This window comes from Molothrus ater, chromosome 3 (genome assembly GCF_012460135.2).
Source record: "Molothrus ater isolate BHLD 08-10-18 breed brown headed cowbird chromosome 3, BPBGC_Mater_1.1, whole genome shotgun sequence".
Taxonomy (NCBI): domain Eukaryota; kingdom Metazoa; phylum Chordata; class Aves; order Passeriformes; family Icteridae; genus Molothrus; species Molothrus ater.
The window spans coordinates 37,747,436-37,768,506 of record NC_050480.2 but is presented as its reverse complement, the minus strand read 5'-3'; the positions used below and the strand labels follow the sequence as shown (position 1 = coordinate 37,768,506).

Genomic DNA, 21,071 nt, shown 5'->3' with positions numbered 1-21,071 from the left:
ACTATGAAATGTTAGTACAGATTGCGACTCTACAGGATGACTGGAATAAAAAATGCAGCAGATTAAATCCCATGCTACATAAAAGGAAACTGAGTGGGGAAAAAAAATGTGCTCTCTTACACCTAATGGTGGAAAGAGAGCTAAGGTTCAACACTAACAACTTAGAATAAAGCACACGTCATTCTGAGAGGGATAATAAAGACATTTAAAAAACAATTAGTATTAGGACCACTAAAGAAACAGAACTGAAAATAAGAAACACAGTACACTTAAAATAAAACAATGGTTATCATTACTAAGTGAGCAGTACAGAACACACAAGTTTCAATAAATAAGAAAGCCAAAAGACATTCTTTATTGCATTTTATGATAATATCAAGACTTTTTGTACTGTTCCCTGTAGAGAGTATCTTGCTTCACTTGAAGAAAAAGCTCTCTGAAAGCTTAAAATGTAGGTATCAGTAAGGGGAAGTAGAAAAATGAGGTGGAAGTAGACAGCATAATATATCTGGTTACAAGCACAGACCTAAGAAAACCAGTTTAGTGAAAAGATAAAGAAGACAAGAGCAGATGAATGGCATAAAGAAAGCTACTGAAGCCAATTTCCCTTGTTAAAACTCAAGGTGAAAACCACAGTGGATCAAACGAAGGCTGCAAAAGGAAACCCATTTTGATATACCACAGACAATAGTGCCAAACTGCAAACACAGCTACAGAGGGCAAACAGCAGTGTAATCACTGTTTCTGGAAATAGGCCAAGAGGTGCATAAGTGCACCACACACACACAGAGAAATAGTGAAAAAAAGTTAGAACGGGTGTTTTCTCTGTGTCGATACATGCATAAAACTAAACTAAACAAAAAAAACAGTAGGAAAAAATTAACTTGAAAATCAATCTACATCAGTTTGAAGATAACTGAGCATTAACCATACACTGCACTGAAAGTAAAATGCTACGACTGGTAGTTTTGTTACACCTTACCATTAGTTATAACATACATTACAACTCATTTTTAGGAAGATATTGAATTATTTTGGTTTTCAGGTTTTATGTTGGTTTGATTTTAAATCTGAAACTTAGCAAAGGTGAATGGCAATACAGAAGCCTAAGTCTACACAGACATTTAACCAACAGGAAGAAAGAACAGTGGAAAAGAAAGGTTAATGATAACCAAATGGAAGATGCAAAGAAAAGTAACAGCGAGCTGTATGAAATTATTCCTGTTCCTTTTATAGAAGGAAAAAAAAATTGCATAGTTAAGAAGGCAACATACCACTCATCTCAGAAAAGAACTGTGTATCTTGAGAAAGTTGTAAAAAATAGATTAAAAAACGATAATACAAGAAAGTTCACTACTCTGTAAGATGGAGACTACATTTCCCAAACTATGCACAGAAGTCCAGAAGAAATTAGATATTTGGACTATTAATCCAAAAGTCAGGTTTGCTATACAAATTCTCCTTCCTTTGGAGGGTAAGAAGAGTTACTAATCATAACAACACGCTGTTGCTAAAAAATGAAGTTTCTTAACACCTCTCACACCAGCTCTGTCTTACTAGGCCAATTCAACTCACTAATCGAGCAAAAGACTATTCTTAGTCATTTTCTGGTTTGCTTGATTAGACTTCTTCCAGGTTACTGAGCTGAAACAGATCACTGAAGAATTCACTGAACACCAGAATTAGCAAAAAGAAACAGGGACACCTTCTCCAACAAGAATCTACTTTTTGCATCATCAAGCTGCTGAATTACTTCAAAACTATCCTCCGTAACTTTTCTCCAAGGTGATTTCAGTAATTAATGCAACAACAGGTCCTAAAGCTATGTTGCAGTAAACAAGTAAGACATTATCTTTTTTCTATATTAAGTAAACACATTTCAGTTTAATCTCTATTCTACACCTGTACTTAGTCTTTCCTAGTTCAAGAAGTGCCTCTGAATGCTTCCAAACAAAAGGCAATAAAAAGCAAAAGAACAGGGGTAAAAGTTATACCAGCTAATTCTGGATGCCTGTATCTGAACTCGTTAATGTGTTCATTTGAATCTACTACAGTCTTAGAACATGAACATAACAAGATTATAAATGCTACTGCACATTTCTCAAGCAAGTTACGCCACAGCTTTCCATGATCAGAAAACACAGAAATTTATATTGAAAATATATTCTATAGGAGCTTTATTCTGTATTTTCTATAGAAAAATAAAAATAATCCAATATGGTAACAGACAGTCAAGAACTTGCTAAGCATTTATTTTCTTTTGCTACAATCTACACTTTCAGCAAAAGAATATGGATGAGATACTCATGAACTACAGATACAGAGTGGAATAGACTTCCAACAACTGCCAAAATCAGGCTCAACTGTTTTCATCAAACAGTGACTTAATAACCCTTATGTCTTTGTTAATAAGAGTATGACCTCTCAGGAAGCTTTACTTTACAAAAAAACAAAAAAAAAAATAAGTAATAATTTAGAAAATAAATAATAAAAATCTATCAGAAACTGGTAGCAGGTTTGATTTTCTAAAGGGCATAACAAAATTAAATCATGGACAAGAAATGAGCAGTTCCTATTTCATATACTTGCTATAAAATTCTTCATGTTGGCCAAGAAATTATGCCTTATTTTACCTTAGGGATCATATAGCCAAGAAAACCATTCTAATACAGACCTTACTGCTGATGTCACTTAAGAGGAGGAACTGGATCAATTAAACATTTTAAGGAATAATCTTAACAGATGCCACACTTGATGACTTAAGCATTCCTATTCTCTTCATCTTGAAGTCTGTGTCAAAATCCAGTGCTACTCTTTCTTACTCCCACCTGAATGATCACCTCTCAAAGCACTCAAAAGGGCAGTCCCAAAGTGTTGTGGTGAGGACATTCAGTTCAGTGTCCAATTCGTGTACCTATTTCTGAATTAATTACCTGCAATTCTTTCTATGAACAGATGATAACCATGCCATCTTTTACCAAGCTTCTTAAATAACATTTTGTCTTCTCTTTTTAATATAGTGCTTTGCATGCATTGGAATCATATTTATACATTCAGCTCCTAGTTATTATAGAGGAAGATCATCAGCATTTGGCACTACTAAATATAATGGGTTAAGATTTGCTGAAATGTATCAGTACCAACAAGTTTGAAAAATGCTGTGCTGCTATCAGAAATTATGTTAACATACAGCTACAGACTTCCAGTGGGACTTCAAGACCAGTTAAATTATTTATGGAACTGCTTCAATGCAAATAGTCTTCAAATATAAGGCTGTGTGGTTTTTAAATCTCCTATCACATTAGGGTTAAATCTGGCATAAGGGGAAATCTGTGAGGCAGTTGCTAAGTTTCAATTAATTGCACATATTAGGTCCTACTTTCTAACAGGAGCGAGCATCAAACAAACAAAGGAACAGATTTTTCCAAAATACTTGCTGTGTAAAGTTTAAGCAGAAAGGTCAAATTTTCTTTTTGTTAAAAAAAAAAAAAAAAGCAACACAGTAACTAGTTCTTAAATAAAGGAAGACTAAAGTGTCATCCATCTGAACTAAACAGCCCAAGCAAAATACCCTGCAATTCCTGTGTTCTCCTCAATGTCGAAATGGGTGGATAAATTTAAAGCCTGCTCTCTCAGGAGTTGCTTTATAGGCAATTTTCTCCCAGTATCAAGGTCTGCAATTTCCATTTGGCTGCCAGTTTGCGATTAAATTCATCACCTTTATTATAAAAATGTGCTGCACTCCACGGCCTGCTGCACAAGAATCGTAAGGAAGACATTTTTCACAGCTAACAGCAGCATCATTCCAAGGCAGCCATCACATCCATTCAGACATTAGCGCCTCCAATGTAATGCAAGGACCTATCGCTCACCTGGAAAAGCCCTAACAGCAGGTATACCTCAGAGGAACTTCTTCACACGTGGTACCTTTAGTGCAACTTTTTCACTAAAAGCCAACATTACACCTCCCTTGTTACGTGCGTCTAAAAGTCAGCAGTTTAAAACCAAGTGTTGACATTAAACCTGCCTATCTGGATTAATCAAAACATTTCCAAGAATAAAATCTGTCCTCATACTGACTACACCTTCACATACTCCCCTTCCACTATTTTAGTGTGGAAGGGGAGTATGTGAAGGTGTAGTCAGTATGAGGACATACACTTTTGATCAAGCACTCTATATGAATTTTTTTTACATATATTTTCTTTTTATTTCATAAATGTCCCTTTCCTTCCCACAAACTTTTTTTCAGAATTTTCCACTGCTTTTTCCCACATCCATATGATGTATTTTTTCTTAAAACTTTTTGGACAAGCCTGAAGAATACTCAGAAAAAAAAATACTTAATGCCTGCTATGCTACATGTTTTAAGATCCTCCTCTGATAACTAAAAGGAAACGCCCAATCTTCACTTTGCTTCCATTTTATAAATGCTTCCTGAGCTAAGCAGGATGCAATACAAAATCTGTACCTTAAAAAAGACAATATATATACTACTTGGAAGACCAGAGCAGCAAAGTGATAGCTACCAATACTGCACCTAATATATGCAATAGGAGTAAGAGCTAAGTGAAAGCCACATGCCAAATCTTTATGAAGCATGGGAGTTAAATCCATATTGGTTTGGGCTTCATTGAATAAAAGACTTTAAATTACAGTAAAACAATGAAAGATAATATGCAAAAAGCAATTTAAAATATTATCCTTTTGTATTCAACAAAAAAAGAAGCACAAAAATGTCATTTTAGCATGTGAAACAGCTGTATTGGTCACACTAAAAGGTAATCAAATTGTATTAGACATATCCAGTCGATATGCACAGCATGACAATTTCACACATTAGCTTATTTAAGTTTTACTCTGCTATCTTAACTAATGGTATACTTGAAAAGGTGCATTTTTCATCATGTGTACCAGTTTTCAAAAATATTTTGTAATCAGGTAAGCAAACATTATCTCATACAAAGCTGATGCATCTCAATAGTCAATCTGTCTTCTTAAGTCATTTCACTATATGTGGCCACATTAAGTGAAGAAAACATCCAAAAGAACGTTGTCCCGGTCAACTCTTACATGCCTTTGGAAAATGCAAGAAAAATATGTTAAACCATAATCTCTGATACCTAGCTGTAGTTTACTTATGTGCCCATAGTTTACTTAAATTTAAAACTTAAGTAAATTATGGGCACATACAAAAAATTACTAAACCTGGCACAACTAAGATGTTTTGCACTGTACCAGATGGGTCCCATGAAATGATATGAAATGAAAGTGCCATCTAGACTTCAGGGACTAATAAAAATTACATATTGCACGGCATTAGCATCACTGTAAATTAGAGAAATCACCTGAGAAGCCATTTGGTGACTATGAACTCTAAAATTCAAAATTAAACAACCAAAGACTCTTTAGTCCTATTTGTCTACAAAATTAACTTAAATTGCAACAAAAAACTGGCAAACATTTGTTCACATTTCAGAATACCAGAAACTCTCTCCTGGCAATAAAAAAACAGTATCTTGTCACACTGTAACTAATTGGTTTCCACTGCAATGCAGCATAGAAAACAGATTTCAACTCAACTTTACTGAAAACAATAGCTTGGTATTTGCAAGCTGAAGTTCCGATTATTTCACAGCCCAGTGCGTTCAACAGTTGGCACAACAAGTTCCGGGACTGTTAAATGAAATTATCAACTAGATAAGATAATGCAGCATCAGTGTTTACCTCTTGCCACTACAGCAAAAATTGAAACTGGAGCTTTTCTAACTGAAACTACTATGAAAGGAGGATAACTGTTTTGTCATAATCTGTAGAATTAACTAAAATATGTTTTATTATAAAGGAAGGTGCCTCTGCAAGACACTAATAGATATCAGACAACAGGCAACAACCAGCACAAAAAAAAAGATCTACGTGCAACATTCACCACGTTCTATAAGTAAATTTCAATGTTGCGTTTTCAGAAATGCAAATATGAATTTGGCTTCCTGTTGAAAATAAAAATCTCTTTACATTACTTATTTAAACCAGATAGTTTTATTTACAAAAAAAAAGCACTTAAAGGGGAAGACTTAGAAAGCTGGAGTTTCTAACGTACATGTTCTTCATTCACAAAGAGAACATTTTAGTTCTTTGAAGTACAGTAGATTCTCCCCTCCACCCCTCTGGCTTTACACTTCAGCAACCTGGTGTGTAACTTTTAATTCCATTAGAAAAAATAAGTAATTCTAATAATATTAAATCTTGCCAATAGAGAAAACATTTATAACTCGCTAAGCACTTACTACTACTATACAGGACAGGTATTAACAACTGCCTCTGCCACAAAAGGGAGGGGGGAAGGGAGAGAGCACAGGAGATAGAGTGTACTCATATCTGTATACACACATGGTAGAAATAGACAGAGAATATTAAAACAAAACTAATATTTATTTTAACAGTCTGGTAGCCAAGGTATCTGCTACTTGCATAATTTGAATGTTGAAGATAATGTAAGTTTTCTATGGAGTAGCTACAGAATCACCAATTTTCTCTTCAGCTGACAAACAAACTCACTAAAGAACAGCACTTTTAGGAACAAAGTAGAAAAAAGTCAAAAAACAAGTTGAAAAAAGTGCAACCCACCATAGAAACTAAATATCCAATATTTAAACTGAACACTAAGTTTAATTCACATAATTTTTAGCAGAATTTTACAGGTTTCTAACACAGCATAGATTTCATTTACACCATTTCCATCTATCTTTTAAATCTACCAGAAAAGATCTTACAAATTAAGAGTTTATATTCTTCAGGGATTGATTTAAAGAACAGACTTATGACATCTGCAGGATCTGTACCTTGACTACTATGTATTAAACATGTTATAAGTTCTTTTTTTCCCAAGCCCATTTATCATTAAGACTGAACATCAAGTTCTATCACCTCATAAAGCTGTCCATTGTGGGGAAAAAGTTGAGGGGGGTAGGGATAACAACCTGAAACATTTCATGAAATATTTACCTAAAGCTAAAGGTACTTGAGCATCTGAAACTGGCTTTAAAATCCTTGTTCATGCATGACAACAGTGTGGCTATTTTAATGGAATTTAAATTGAAAGGTTCAGATGCCCTAAAGACAGTTTACTGCAGAAATTATTCTATAATAACAGCATACCAATTTGAATTTAGTAGGTTACATCTCTTACATGTACTTTCGGTAATTAACATCTTAACATTTTGGAGCTCCAGTGTTGCAAACTGGACTCTACAGATTAATATAATTAGATTCCCTGCATCTCAACTGGGGAAAACATCATCATACTCACTAGCTCAGTAAATATATAACATCAGGAAGTCCTAAAAAATGAATAAAAGCAGATAGGTGAAAGAAGCTTAAATTCACATAATGGTGAACACATTTTTATTTTGTGATCTCAGTAACGTTTCTTGTTTCAAATTTTTACTTCAGCCCATGGCCAAGGACAATTACTACAATACAAATGCCCCTAAATCAGTGGTCTTCAACTTTTTTCACTCACATTAAAACAAAAGGTTCCCAAAAAACTGAAGGCTCTGTGCGGCCAATTTAAAATCTCCCAATAACAGATTTCCTTTTTCTTTGTTATCTGCAGCAACTCTTCATATGCAGCGAGTCTGCAAACAGTAGATTGAAAAACACCATTCTGGTAACTCATATTGCTTTTCACTTAGCTCCATTAACTTTGCTAACAAAAAAGATGCTGTCTACTTCAGAAAGAAAGTGCTCTCAAAGGTCTCATGTCAAAGACTATTTTGTTTTCATGCATTTTTCAAAAACAACCCCTTTAGTTTAGGAAAAAAATCTCTTTGATGTTACTTTTTGTGCCAGTGACTGCACAGTTTTGCTGATGGTGCTGCAAAACAAAATATGATTGCTTTGTAATTCTTTGCTATGTCAGAAAAGGTATGGGCAAGGAATGGCTAGAATGGCTCGATGTGACAAGCATGAGAAAAAATAGCATATATTGCGTTGGAAAAAGGCACTATGTGCAAAGGAAATCCTGATTAGATTGTACAAAGATTAACTTCAATATAAATATCTCCATCTCTCTGTGTATAGAGAGATGGAGATATAGGTGTAGTGTATAATCTCATAACATTTGAAGGCTCAGTAAATCGTGGTGTTATTTTTTTAAATTAGTAACATTTTCTGAGCAAGAAGACACCTCTGAGCTCAAGGAAATATGATTTTTCTGTTCCTTTCACATAATGATCTATTTAACTTAGCAGTTTCAAAATCAGCATATGATAAAATTTTTGCAGTTACTTATACAGTAATGTGTTTTTAAAACCTACTCTGTCCCTTCTATTAACTTTTTCATTATACCAATATTAATAGGTGCATACTATTGCACCCACATTTGTGGCATTAAGTTTCATTAATTAGGTCAACAGCCTGGAAATTATCCAGATTTCATTTCTAGCAATATTTATTCCTTCACTTTCCATGGAGGGAATAAAAAGCCCCAACTTTCCATGGCAGGGGAAGGTGTGGGAAAAGATAAAAGTTTACAGCAGCTTAAGTTGTATTTCAACTATATTACATCCTATGAGAAACTACTCACCCATGACTAGACTAAGGAAAAAGCTCCTTAAATGTTAGTGCTTTATTAGTATCCTGTATTTTATCTGAAATTTAAGACTAAGAGCATACAATGAAAGTTGGAAGAAGACATCGCAATATACTTCAGATTATTTATGAACATATTTTAGTTATTAACAGCTGCTGAAAACTTTCAGCAGCCCAGATGCTCAATCCAGAAAAACGTACTAGAAATGTAGTTTAATCTGTGCAGTAATTTATGCTATAATATACCAATTCATTATACTAGTTAGGACTGCTATACAACATACTGAAATGTTTGATACAGATTTCAGTACTGAATTGTGCTCAGGGCTCAGAAAGCCGGTACATAAAGGTTTAGTAACCTAAAGTCAGTCAGCAGGCAGGAAAAAATCCATGTGAAGAGCCCCAACAAAGTAAAAGATGTGATTATTACTTTGAACTGTTCTCCATGTATTAAGTGTTCAACAGTTTGATATAGCAAAAAGCAGCCAAGAACAATTCCAGTACAAACCATACTAAATGGGATTAGAAAGACCTGTGCATGTGACAAAAACCACTTAGTTATGCTATTAGGCTGATAGAAGAAAATCCCCCCTCAAATTCCCAACTATTTTCTTTATCCTGGAGGGGAAAAAAAATTTAAAACTTAAAGTGAAAGTAATCAGTAATTGAAGCAACAAAGCAACTGAAAACTGTGAGATCTAAGAAAGGTTAACACAGAACTTAAAGGAAAATTAAGTTCAGAATAAACTAAATCCTGCCTCAAAGTTAATTTATCCAAATATTTGAAGCCAAAGAAGGTTGCTGAGACTGCAAAGATCAAGAGAAGTCCACAAGTCTGTCTTCAAAACATCGCTCACATTTATCGATACTAAAGACTGACGCAAATTTTTTTCAATGAATGAATAACCAGTTGTCCACCTGTCATTTTAAGCTGTTGCATTTAGTAACCCTTTTGGACTGGAGAAGGGACGTGTTCCTTGTCTGTTCAGCCGAGCGCAAGCGTGCGGTGCCTCCTCACTTAATTACTCAGCGTACACCTAAATGCACCTGCCATCCCCCACCCCCCCAGCGCTGGCTGGGGCAGCCATCTACTGCAGCATCCATCTCTCTCCAATCCATCACCGTCAGCTTTCTTGCTGACACTCTTCAGAGCTGCCTGGCTGATGAATGGCTCTGTTATTCATCCTATGTTAATCCCAGGCTGACGCAAGAATACCTTGCTGAAGACACTTAACAGTATTAAAACTCAGCACTACCAAGTGCCCCCAGTGTGCATTAAACCTCCCATTTGGAACCAACAGGATTCCTCATGAATAGTTATGAATAACATACAGTTACTAAATCAATAGGCACTAAGTTTATGTACCCCATCACCCAGAGACAAAGCTTCCACACAGCCCTTTTCTTCCCTGGAAGCTACACCTCAATTATTGGAAGTCGGGAATACTTTGATCCATACAGAATTTAACCTCAATTAACCCTATAATTAAGATGATATAGAGAAGTTTTCCCCCTCCTCCCCCTCAAAAGGTCAGTATACATCTTAAATGCCACAGGTCTTAAAAAAATTTTGGACCTTTGTAACTTTAATAAGCTTTACTCAAGAAAGCAAGTCTTACACTTTTTCTCCCTTCTGAGGTGGATCTGATCTTGAGGTTATGTTTTTTTTCTTTTTAAATAAAGGATTATGCTAGTCTTGTCAGAAAAATAAAATTTATCCACAGAATGAACACAAAACCACTGCAAAAAATTTCAAAATATGACTCTAATTTCTGTAAACATGTTATTAGAACAGCCAAATATTATTCCCTTCTAAACACAATTACAGTCACTGATTTTATACCTGAGATATTAAAGTATCATTCTTCCTCTGAAGATGTTTTAATACACATATAATCAATCTTCCTGATAGAATCTCCATTAGAATTCATTTCTGATCCCCTACCACATCATCTGTGCTCAGACTTTGCTCAAGTCTATTTGAGCCCAAAGTTAACATAACTACATGAAAAGTGGGACCAAAAGAACGTGCATAACAAGTTTTGCTTCAGGTTGATTCAGAGGCAGTATCAGATTTCCATAAAAGCCTCAAGTGATTTAAAGCAGCTGTAATTCCCTCGTAAACTGACTGCATATGAGCCTCTCTGACTACACTTATCTTTATAGATGATAAGATACTTAAGCAATTAAAGAACTATCAACAACTTGTCTCTACCAACGTCTAACACACACCACGTTCTCACTGCACAGCCAATCTTCACAGCAAAAACATCACACTTTAAACAAGACAGCTGGGCCTATTACAGCATTTTAACCTTCAACTTTAACACACAAACCAACTGTTACGGGAACACGCCTGACAACAGATTGTGCATGTAGTATTTAGGCAAAGTTATTTTGTAAGTTTGGGCGGGGGTTGTCGACTGCAACAATTTTCTGAAATTGTCCATGTTGCTTTATGCTGAAGGGGTGCTCCTTCAAAATTAGACAAACTGAAACTAACTAAAAGCAGTATGATCAGCAACACTGCTCTAAAGCAAACAGCAGCAGGTCAGAGAATTTTTTTCTTGTGTTCTCCTCCTCCTCCCTGTTCCTGCAGAGAAACCTAAGATATTCACAGCAAAGAGAAGGGGATTTGGCCTGCTCTGCATCTAAAATTTGAAAATTGTGCATCAACTTTTAATATAATTATTTGCAGGTTATTAGATTAAGCTGCATTGAGAAGAATATTAACTGATTTGCTACTGCTTCAACGTCTGATAAATAAATGGAAGCATTATGCAACATGAGCTGAATATTTTAGTTTAGCTGCCATTTAAGCTTATGAACCAGAACATTAGGGTTGTATTAATACTTGTGCTAGCAGATCTGTCGCGTATTTTTTTAAATTTCAGGCACCTGCAATCTCCTACATATTGATGAAAAAAATATACTGTACCTAGGAAAGGACATTTTGATCAACTCATGGCTACAGAGATTTCTAAATCAGTTCTTTAATCGGAATTAGGAAAAAACCCACAAAGGTTCATTATTTCAACAGCTAAAGGGTTTAAAGAATTCAGCAAAGTCTGACTTCCATCTAGTGTCAGCTAGTCTGCAAATAAGCACATCCTTAAAATTCTGAATGGACTAGATGCACAATCAGTTGACATCAATTAGGAGCTTCAGACTTTTAAGTAAATGTTTAAGCAAATGCATTTCTCTCCCCAAGGCGCTGCTCTACATCTTCAGTATCGAGCCACCTCAGCCACCGTGCCAGCACAGCTGCTCTGAGATCACACAGGGAGCGAGATCACAGCTCTGATCCATCTGAAAAGAAAGCCAGCACCACACAAAAACAAACTCAAAAAACCCCTGACTGGTACAGAATATCAGCTGACCTTTAAAGTCAGAAAGTGATCTACCAGATAAGAGTATAAAATACTGCATTATCTTCCCCTGCCTCTGCTCTGACATCAGCAGCCACTCTGATGCATTACTCCCTCGATTACCTAGAAGTAACTTCCCAGCAAAGTAACAAGATTTTAATTGTTTGTCATGCCGGGATGCTTTTACTTTTGAAATCAAGTCTTAAAGAAACATCAACATTTGTAAGGTTATACATCACTGAAGTGTTAACTGTTCCAACTGCAAACACCCTCAGATTTCAGTGAGTTATCACACAAATTGTTTCATGGATTATCCCTTCTAAAAAAGGGTATCCTGAGGACTTTCCCGCATGGGCACTTCCTGGAGCACTGCAATTACAGTACACAGTATCAAAACCTTGCTCTAATACGGCCTGTGCTGGAAACACAGAAAATCCCTCCAACTACAGAAAGGAGTAAAGTAAAAGTATTCAAGTGCAGCAGCAAATCAGTTAAAAATATTTTTAAAAGCAATTTAAAAAATTTACTTCCAGGGTGCTACTCAACTATGCACACCAAAAATATTAAAACATCAATAGCTACCTACTGCCATCCATTTCCCTTCAAGAGAACGATTTTTTGCACTGAACTGAAAAGCAAAATTTACTATTTGTCACCAAGTAAAAAAAAATAAATCAATTCTCACATGAAAAGTAACTGAAAATGTATTTTCAATTTCTACTATTTCAAACCATGAGAATACAATAAATAAAAAACCCTCATTCCAACCACTAACACTGCTAAAGTAACTGCAAAGATCAAAAAAAGCTGCAACTTCTAGTGCCGAACTCAGACAACAGAGGTTTAAGTACCACAACTGCACTCTAACTTGCATTGTCTTGCTGTTCTCAGATATGCAGCTAGTCTGCAAAAGACACTTTCTAATGGAAGCAAGAATAACAAAGTGGAAGGGCAGTTCTGCTAACGAAGCCAGATATTATTTCTCTTTGGTGTTGTCACAGCTGTTTTGTTCATTCATGCATAAATCATCTCAGAAAATTTAAGCTCTGCTATTAAAAAGCTAACTCCACTTCTATTAAACCTTTCCAAGAAAAACAACCAAAAGAAACAAAAACCTGGACGTTACTTTAATTGCATTGTACAGGGTTATACAGGATATTTTCTGAAGTCAAAAGTAAAAATGTAATGTTGCCTACCTTTCAGCAACCCCACTCTTTTTCTTAGCAAAGCAAAGGTATATAATTCAGACTATACACATTACACCTATTACCTATTTCAGGATTTTTCCATGTCCCTCACAGACACAGATCCTCCTGCAAGCAAGCCACAGATGTAACTTGTGTGGTACTTCTACTGACCTAACCAACTGCATAGTGAGATTAAAAACACCAGCAGTTTTACTGTTCCTACCAGTTTTCTTAGCACTGGGTTATTAAATTTCAATGAAATGTTAAAATCCACAGAAGATTTTCAGACTCTGCATTCTGACTAAAATCAATACAGAAAAATTCACACGGCCAGAATGAGAAGTTGTGAGTTATGTTTCAATAAAGACAAGGGTCAGTGAATGAGGGCATTTCATTAGTTAACAGCTTTCCTGGCAAGGCATTTCCCCCATCTCCCCCCTCTCCCACCTCCCAACATTCCATATAAGCAGTCAAATACAAACCATCAGTTTCCATGGCAGACTCCTGCTGTACTTCAATCAGCCTGAGCTGTCAGGACAGTCTGGTAATTAACGTTAACACAGGTCTATCCTGTCAGCCACAGAAATACACCAGCATCTAATAATACATCTAATTAATAGGATACCTGCATCAGGGTGCATTCTCAAAAAGGGAGAACACTTTATGGTTACAGACAGTAATTAAAGACAATTCAAATGTACTTGCTCTTCAAACAAAGTCTACACAATTCAAATCATTGTAAGCATCCCATTGCTGACCTGGCATTCTACAGTGTACTCAGAGGAAAAAAGTTTTAATCTAAGAATGACTGAAACAGACAACCTGGTCAAAAACATCACTAACCTACAAAAGTGACCATCCATTTCATGTCTAGCCTTCCCTTCACACCCAGAGCACTCATCGAACATCAGCAAACTTCTTTCTATCTGTTGATGCATGTAAACTTCGTTTTCATAATCAGGACATTCTTAAAATCTATAGAGTTTTTCTCAGTTGGTGGTGGTTGTTTTAGGGTTTTTTTTTCCCATTTTACTATAATATTAACTAACACATCTCCAGTTCTTCCCCTTGTGCATCGCAAAAGCACCGCATGCCACTCCCTAATCTAATCCGCACTTGGTCAGTTGTTTCTAAGCACAGCAAGGGATTTTTATACGACACCAGTTATTTTAGAAATGACTGCATTCAGTTTCAGAGGAGGAAAATGCAACTCAATTGCAATCCTAATGAACAAGTTTCACTAAACAAAAACATTAAATTCAAACAGGCCTCTCCCAGTTCAACAAGTCAGCCACTCCTGACCAGAACTAAGTCTAATGTGATGACTCTTACTTAAAAAAAAAAAAATAAAAAATCTGAAGACAGATATTTTAACAGTTAATTATTGGTAAGCAACAGGGAACAAACCACTTGCAAAATATGAGCTTAAAATAACTGTTTTACGAACTTAAAACTTGTATCAGTTAAAAAATACCCTTTTTCTTAGTTACTTGCCAGGTGACTGCAATCCTATAAATGCTGCAGATACAGCTCCAAAAATAACGTAATTTAAAAAGAACTGAACTGTCACCATTTTAAATATTTTTCCAGAAGCCAAAAAAAATGCCACACTGTTTCTTAAGTACAATGGAGCTTTTGGTTTGGCATTATAAGAGACTGTGCCAAGGTATTAAAGCCACTCCGTCCCTCCCGCCAAAAAATAACCAAACACCCACACCTCAAAATAGCTCTTACAAGGTTTCTGACTACAAGTTCTAGAAGCATTACAACATTCCTAAATCAGAAAAATACCGCAGACCATTAAGTTTTAAGAGATAATTAAAGAACCAAATTCAATAGAGTACTAACGATAACCAGCACACAAACAATATTCCATGCTCTTGTGGCACGCTGCTTTGCCAATTTTAACATTAATACACCAAGTTTAAAAATTAGTCTGAGACCTTCTGGGCAAACACCTTCTGTAAGGCCTTTATCCCAAAATGTGCATTAAGAAGCACATTTTTAATGAATTATAGGCAAGATCTGATACAAGTGAAAAAACTGACATGCTAATATGGCCAGTGCCCCTCCATCAAATCTGACAAGTCAGCAAAACCCTAGCTAAGCACAGGCTACATTTACATAATCACAAACAATAAGGTCATGTACAAAAGTAACTAGATAACTTTCCAGGGAGAACTCATTTACAACACCAGAACACAGTTCTTCAGCTCTGCTTCGCACAGACATTTTGCTTAACACAACCAGACTGACACAAAAACTGCACTCTTGGGCACTAAGCTCCCCAAGTTCACGTGCACTTTTCACAGTGAGAAAACTAAACAGAGAGAGCAACATTCACCAAAAATTTATCCTCATATTGCCTACTTGGATGTTTTTACACTAGCTTTGTTAAACTTGGTAGACAGAAAGAGGCAGCCTATTTGATACAAAATTAGATTTATCTCCAACAGCCAGATGCATGGTTAAATTTACATTTAAAGGTAGACAGGCTTTTAAGTCACCTTCAACACAGTTTTGAAGGAAAGACGTAAGTTTTTCAGGGATAGAATACCCAGGAAAAATTAATTCTTGATAAGGTCCTCTTCAATCTCTTTTTGAAAACGGTTCAGACCACAGGTCTCATCTGTGTACATTCCGATCAGGTGCAAGAGTGTGCACTTACAGGTTCAAGAAAACAAAATGTAAATTTACAAATTAGACTCCTCAGATTCCACTTAATAGTTCAGGCACACTTATTCATAGTCTGATGAAAGAATACAACTGAAGTACCTCATTAACTTCAATCTGTCAACATGCTACTGAGGAGTTTGAAATGTCCAATTCAGTTTTTAAAAACAGTGCAAGAAAACAGGTACAGCTCTCTTCACTGTCCACAAAGGGGAGCATTAAAATATGTAAGTTGTCAGAAAAAAAAATCCAGGTTAACATCATAAAAGTTAGTGTCTCAAAAGCTTAAGCAAAAAAAAAAAAAAAAAAAAAAAAATAAAAAAAAAATCAGGTCACATTTGATGGTGCAAACAATTACAGGAAATACAGCCTATTCCACATTCAGGAAAAGCCCTCTCTTCCCACAGGTTTGCACCAGTCTGATAAAAACAATTCAGCTTCCTAGTTATTATGATGTGCTCTTTAAACATCCTTGTTAATCCACAGAAGACTTATTTACACATAACAAGTTAAAAGCACACATATGGAAAAATAACTGTAACCTAAACAGAACTGTAACTTCCACATTTTATGAGAGTAGTTCTTAAAAAAAAAAGGTTTCCTCAATACACTTCTTACATTTAAGCTAATCTTCAAAAACAAAATGCTGCAAGACAGAGATTATCTATCAAATTAAGCACTAAAAATTTCTGAGATCAAAAAGTAGGATAGAGTTCAGAACGGAAAACATGCTTTGGATAATACACACAGCATAGAAATGGACCCCAAAAAAGCAGATGTACATTCTGTAACTGAAACAGATTAGACGTACTGCTCACCTAAACCCACAGGTCTCTCTCTATATCTTGCTGCCTACACCTACAAGAAGTAACCACAGCAGAAGCCCATTTGAGTTCTGTTTTTAAATACTGGCATGTAACAATAAATAAGTAATAATAAAAAAACCTACCCTAGCATTCCAGTAGGGAAGGCAATCCCACCTTTTATTTGTTTGAATTCTTAGGGTTGTGACTTTATTTCTTCATTTTGATCAGCACACAAAATAAAAGACAATGGCTGATCATAATATTATTCTTCTCAAGCATAAACAAAACCTTCAGGAAAATGGTTGTATTATAACTAAAAGAAAACCAAAAATAAACACCTACCTAAACACACAACAACAAACTAGAGGAAGCAAATCAAATGACAGGGTGGAGGGGGCAAAGAGGGAATGTGAACCCTGTAGCTTTATTTTTAGATTATATATACCTATATATACACGCACTTGCCCCAAATACTTGGTATTCTCAAGGGTGCCAGGAAACAACTGACAAAACCTTGAAATAATACACTTTTCAGTGAGCACATTAAATCCTGCAGACTTTTCCAGCAAACCTGTAGTTCGCTATTACTGAACCCTTCTGCTGGAGGATGTCAGCGGAGCATACCGTTCAAGATATTTAACACAGCCCCCACTAGTAACCAGGATAGGTGTTTTACAGGGAAACAGTTGTTCCAACTCCTCAACTGTTCACTGCTACTGCCTATTCCACCGATGTACTACCGCCTGTAAGCACACAATACGTGGAGGTCCATGCAAACACAGATACCTGCACAAATCCACCAGTATTTTGTCATTCTCTGGCGTCTTCTACCAGACTTGATCATTTAACTGCCCGAGTCAATAGTGGTGCTCGCGGACTCACGCCTCAGAAAAAAAAATAACTGGCGCCCCTTAGTGTTCAAATTCTGAAGTCTTGAAGCAATTCACTAGATTTGCATGAAACTTTTTTTTCAACATTCCAAAAAGTTTTCTGCCTCCACAATACTTCCACCCATTTGCCAACGTAAACAGGAAAAGCAGAAAAGCTTAAAGGGATAGCAGGCTTCTTCCAGAGACCATTTAGGAACACCGATTATATTTTATTTGCTTTTCTTTTGAAGAAGAGAGTGAAGAATAGTTCCAACACAGTCCTTAAACTTTTGTCAGCAAGAGTCACGAGAGCCCTCGTTTTGGAACTCCAATACTTTGCAAACAGACTTCCAGAGTTTTCAGTATTTCAAAATATATGACAAGACGTAAGTATTTTGGGAATTCCTTTTTCAATGTCCTTTTTGCGTCGGGAAATGTTTTTCTTCCTTTTGTTCTCTGAAAATAAAAAAACAGCTTCAGGCCTCCTCTGGCCAAATACATAAACTCGAAGAGATTCAAGAATTTAAAAATCCGTTATCAAACTTCTGGAAGGCTCATTTGTGCTATAAAGGAGTCTTCTCGGTCAAGTTTCTTCTTGATGTTTACTGTAAATCTAACTATTCCGAAGAGGCTGCTCACTGTGGTGACCAAGAACGTAAGTTCTAAAACAGTTTTGCTCTTCACGTCCACATTTGCTCCAATATAAATTCAAACTCCTCCAAGTATCTTGCAAATAAAAATAGACTCCCATTATAATGCTTCCCACAATCCGTATTCTTCACCATTTGTTTGGGTTTCTTTAAATTCCTCTATCACTTATTTCAGAAGAGAGCATTTTCTCGACATGCTATTTTTGTGTCGTACTACAGTCGCTATCTCAATTTTACAGTCTTGGCAGAGGGCGGGGAGCTGTTCTACCAAATATAACCAGTTCTTTCATCTTCCGAGGTCAACAACTTCCCAAACTTCTTTTAGCAAAGAGGAATACATCCGCAAACAAGAACCCTAACTCAAAATCTCGAAAATCAGTACTTCATACTAAGAAACCCAACAAGTTGAAACTGTATAAGTTATTTATGGTCATATCGTATTCTACAAAGCTATCAAATACGATTAAACAAACAGGTCTAAGTCTCCAGAAAGCCTAGGTTTAAAGACATAGAAAAAAAATGCCTTCGACAAGAAAAACAAACCTGTGAACCCGAGTACAAGGCGAATTTCACATACTAAGAACAAGCGTTTCACCTAATTTTTGATACACAGTGGGTCTGTTACTGTAGTGGGAAAAAGTATGGGACACAGGAAGTTCCCAGCTCGTACTTTCCTTGTTAACTTCTAAACCGTGATTGTTTATTTGTGAAATCTTAACCCTAAACAAAGTTATTAGGGAAAAAATTGGGGGCATGGGGGGGGCCTCGCCCCGTGCCAGGAGAGGGTGCGAGGCTGGGATGGACGTTTGGCAGGAGCAGACCAGGCAATTTCGTAATCCTTTTTGTTTCTCTCCCTTCACTAAAGTTACACGTAGGAGTCTTTCAAGTTCAGTTTCTTTAAAAGGTAAGGATAGCTGAGACAAGAATTTGCTCGCTTCCCTTGCGATATAGGAAAATCATAATTAGTTTGCGGCCAGTTCGGGGTGGGGTAGATCTGGAAAAGAAGAAAGAGCTCAGCCCCCCTCCGCCTTAGTCATTCAAGTCCAAGCAGCTTCCAGAACAGCCAAATCTCGAAACCAAACACCCCCCGCCCCCCCGGCGGGGGCCCTGGGGCCGGGCGGCGGAGCGCTCCGAGGGCGCCGGCAGGACCCCAGCGTCCCCCGCCGCCGCGGGAGGGAGGGATGGAGGGAGGGGAGCGCCAGCCGCCAGCCAGCCTTTCCCCTCCTCCCTGCCTTCCCCCAGAGCGCATTCCTGAGCTCCTCTCCTCGCTCCCTCCCCTCCGTGCTGTAGTTACCCTTCCCCCGGTTTAAGGAGATAGTGCGGAAAAGGGTAATAAGAAAAAAAAAGGAAAAATAAGGGGGAAAACCCACCGGGGGGATCGGGGACCCGCGTGGCCGGGGCTGCCTCTCCCCTCCCACTTGCTCCCCGAGTCCCCCGGCACCGCGCGGCGGCGGCGGCCAGGGCGGGGAGAGCCCGCACTTCCCCTTTGTTTTCGGCTCCCCAGCCGGGGCCGGGAGCGTGCGGGGAGCAGCGGGGAGAGCGGAACAGGCCCCGGGCCGCCCCCGCCGCCCGGCCGGGCCGGGGCGGGGGACCGAGCGGGATCCCCGGGCCGGGGGAGGCAGGGCAGGGCGGCGGGGCGGGGGAGGGGGCGGCCGGGCGAGCGCTTTTACCTTCGTCCAGCAGCCTCTCGAGGTGGTTGAAGATCCCGCAGAAGTTGGGGAGGCTGCTCATCAGCTTCTTGTCGTTCATCAGCTGCATCAGGTAATCGGGGCTCGGCTTCGGCTTCTCCTTGGTTTCCATTTCCCCAACCATATTCCAAGCCCGCGCAGAGACGGCGAGCGCCCGCAGCAGCTCTGCCGAGCAACGCGACCGCGGCACGGGGCGCCCGGCTGGATCCGGGCGGGCAGGGAGGCGGTGGGGGAGGGGAGGGGGCGGGGAGGGGAGCTTCCCCGAGGAAGGAGGAGAAGGAGGAGGATTCAAATCCGGAGACAAACGCAGACCCGCCGCTGAGTCCCAGGGACCAAGAAAAAAGAAAAAAAAAAGAAAAAAAAAAAAGAGGAAACTCGGTAGAAACCCCCGTGCGGGCTGCGCCCTCCTCTCCGGGCACAAGGACCCGCCGCCGCCTCTCGGTGCCGCCGCCGCCGCTTCCCTGCTCCGTGCGCCCTCGGCCGGCGCAGTCCTCGGTGTGTCCCCCCCTCCTTCTCCTCCTCCTCCTCCCGCGCGCACACACACGCTGAGCCCGGTTCTCCTCCCGGCGCTGCCCCCTGTCTCCGCGGCGGGGGAGGGAGTGAGGGAGGGGACGCGCGGGGCGGGCGGGCGCTGCTGGCGCGGCTGCCGCTTCCGAGGAGCCGCCGCCGGTGTCTCCCCGCTGTTGCCGCCGCTGCTGCTGTTGTTGCCGCCGCGCTGCGCCTGGCGTGTGTCCTCCTCCTCCTCTCCGCCTCCCGCCCGCCCGCCCTCCCGCCGCCGCTGCTGCTGCTGCTGCTGCTTCTACTGCTGCTGCTGCCGCTGCCGCCGCCGCCTGTGGCTGCTGAGTCTCAGCCCCGCCGCCGCCTCCTCACTTCTCCTCAGTTCGCTCCGGAGTTCGCTTCAGTTCAGGCTGCGCTGGCAGCAGCGGCGGCGGCGGCAGGAGGGGAGGGGGCAGGGCCCGCGGGGGTGGGACACGCCGGGGGTGGGACCAGGGGCGGGGCGGCCGCTGCCCGGCGGCGGCGGCAGCGCCGCTTGGCGGAGCCACAGCTGTCCCTCCCTCCTTCCCTCCCTTCCGCTCCGGGGCTCCGGGGCGGCGGCGGGAGGAGAGCCGGCTTCCCGTGCGGCTCCCGCCCGGCCCGCCGCGCGGAAACACGCGCGCGCGCGCACGGAACTCTCCCAAACAATATCGCGTCGCGGCACCTCCGGGGCGGGGACGCGTCACGTGCGCTCTCCCCCCCGG

The 21,071-nt window shown here is 39.4% G+C and overlaps 1 protein-coding gene across 7 annotated transcripts in view; it reads right to left on the bottom strand.

Annotated features, from left to right (window-relative positions):
• Positions 1 to 20,231, bottom strand: part of QKI (QKI, KH domain containing RNA binding) — a 150,052-nt gene extending 129,821 nt beyond the window's left edge. For 6 of the 7 annotated variants that reach the window (XM_036379930.1, XM_036379931.1, XM_036379932.1 and 3 more), the window contains exon 1: positions 19,816 to 20,231. In XM_036379930.1, the coding sequence (XP_036235823.1) occupies positions 19,816 to 19,957 (142 nt within the window). In that variant the 5' untranslated portion in view covers positions 19,958 to 20,231. Of the gene's footprint in view, positions 1 to 17,412; positions 18,416 to 19,815 lie in introns of those variants that run through there. The other variant, XM_036379936.2, reaches the window with a different exon arrangement.
• Positions 20,232 to 21,071: the final 840 nt, after the last annotated feature.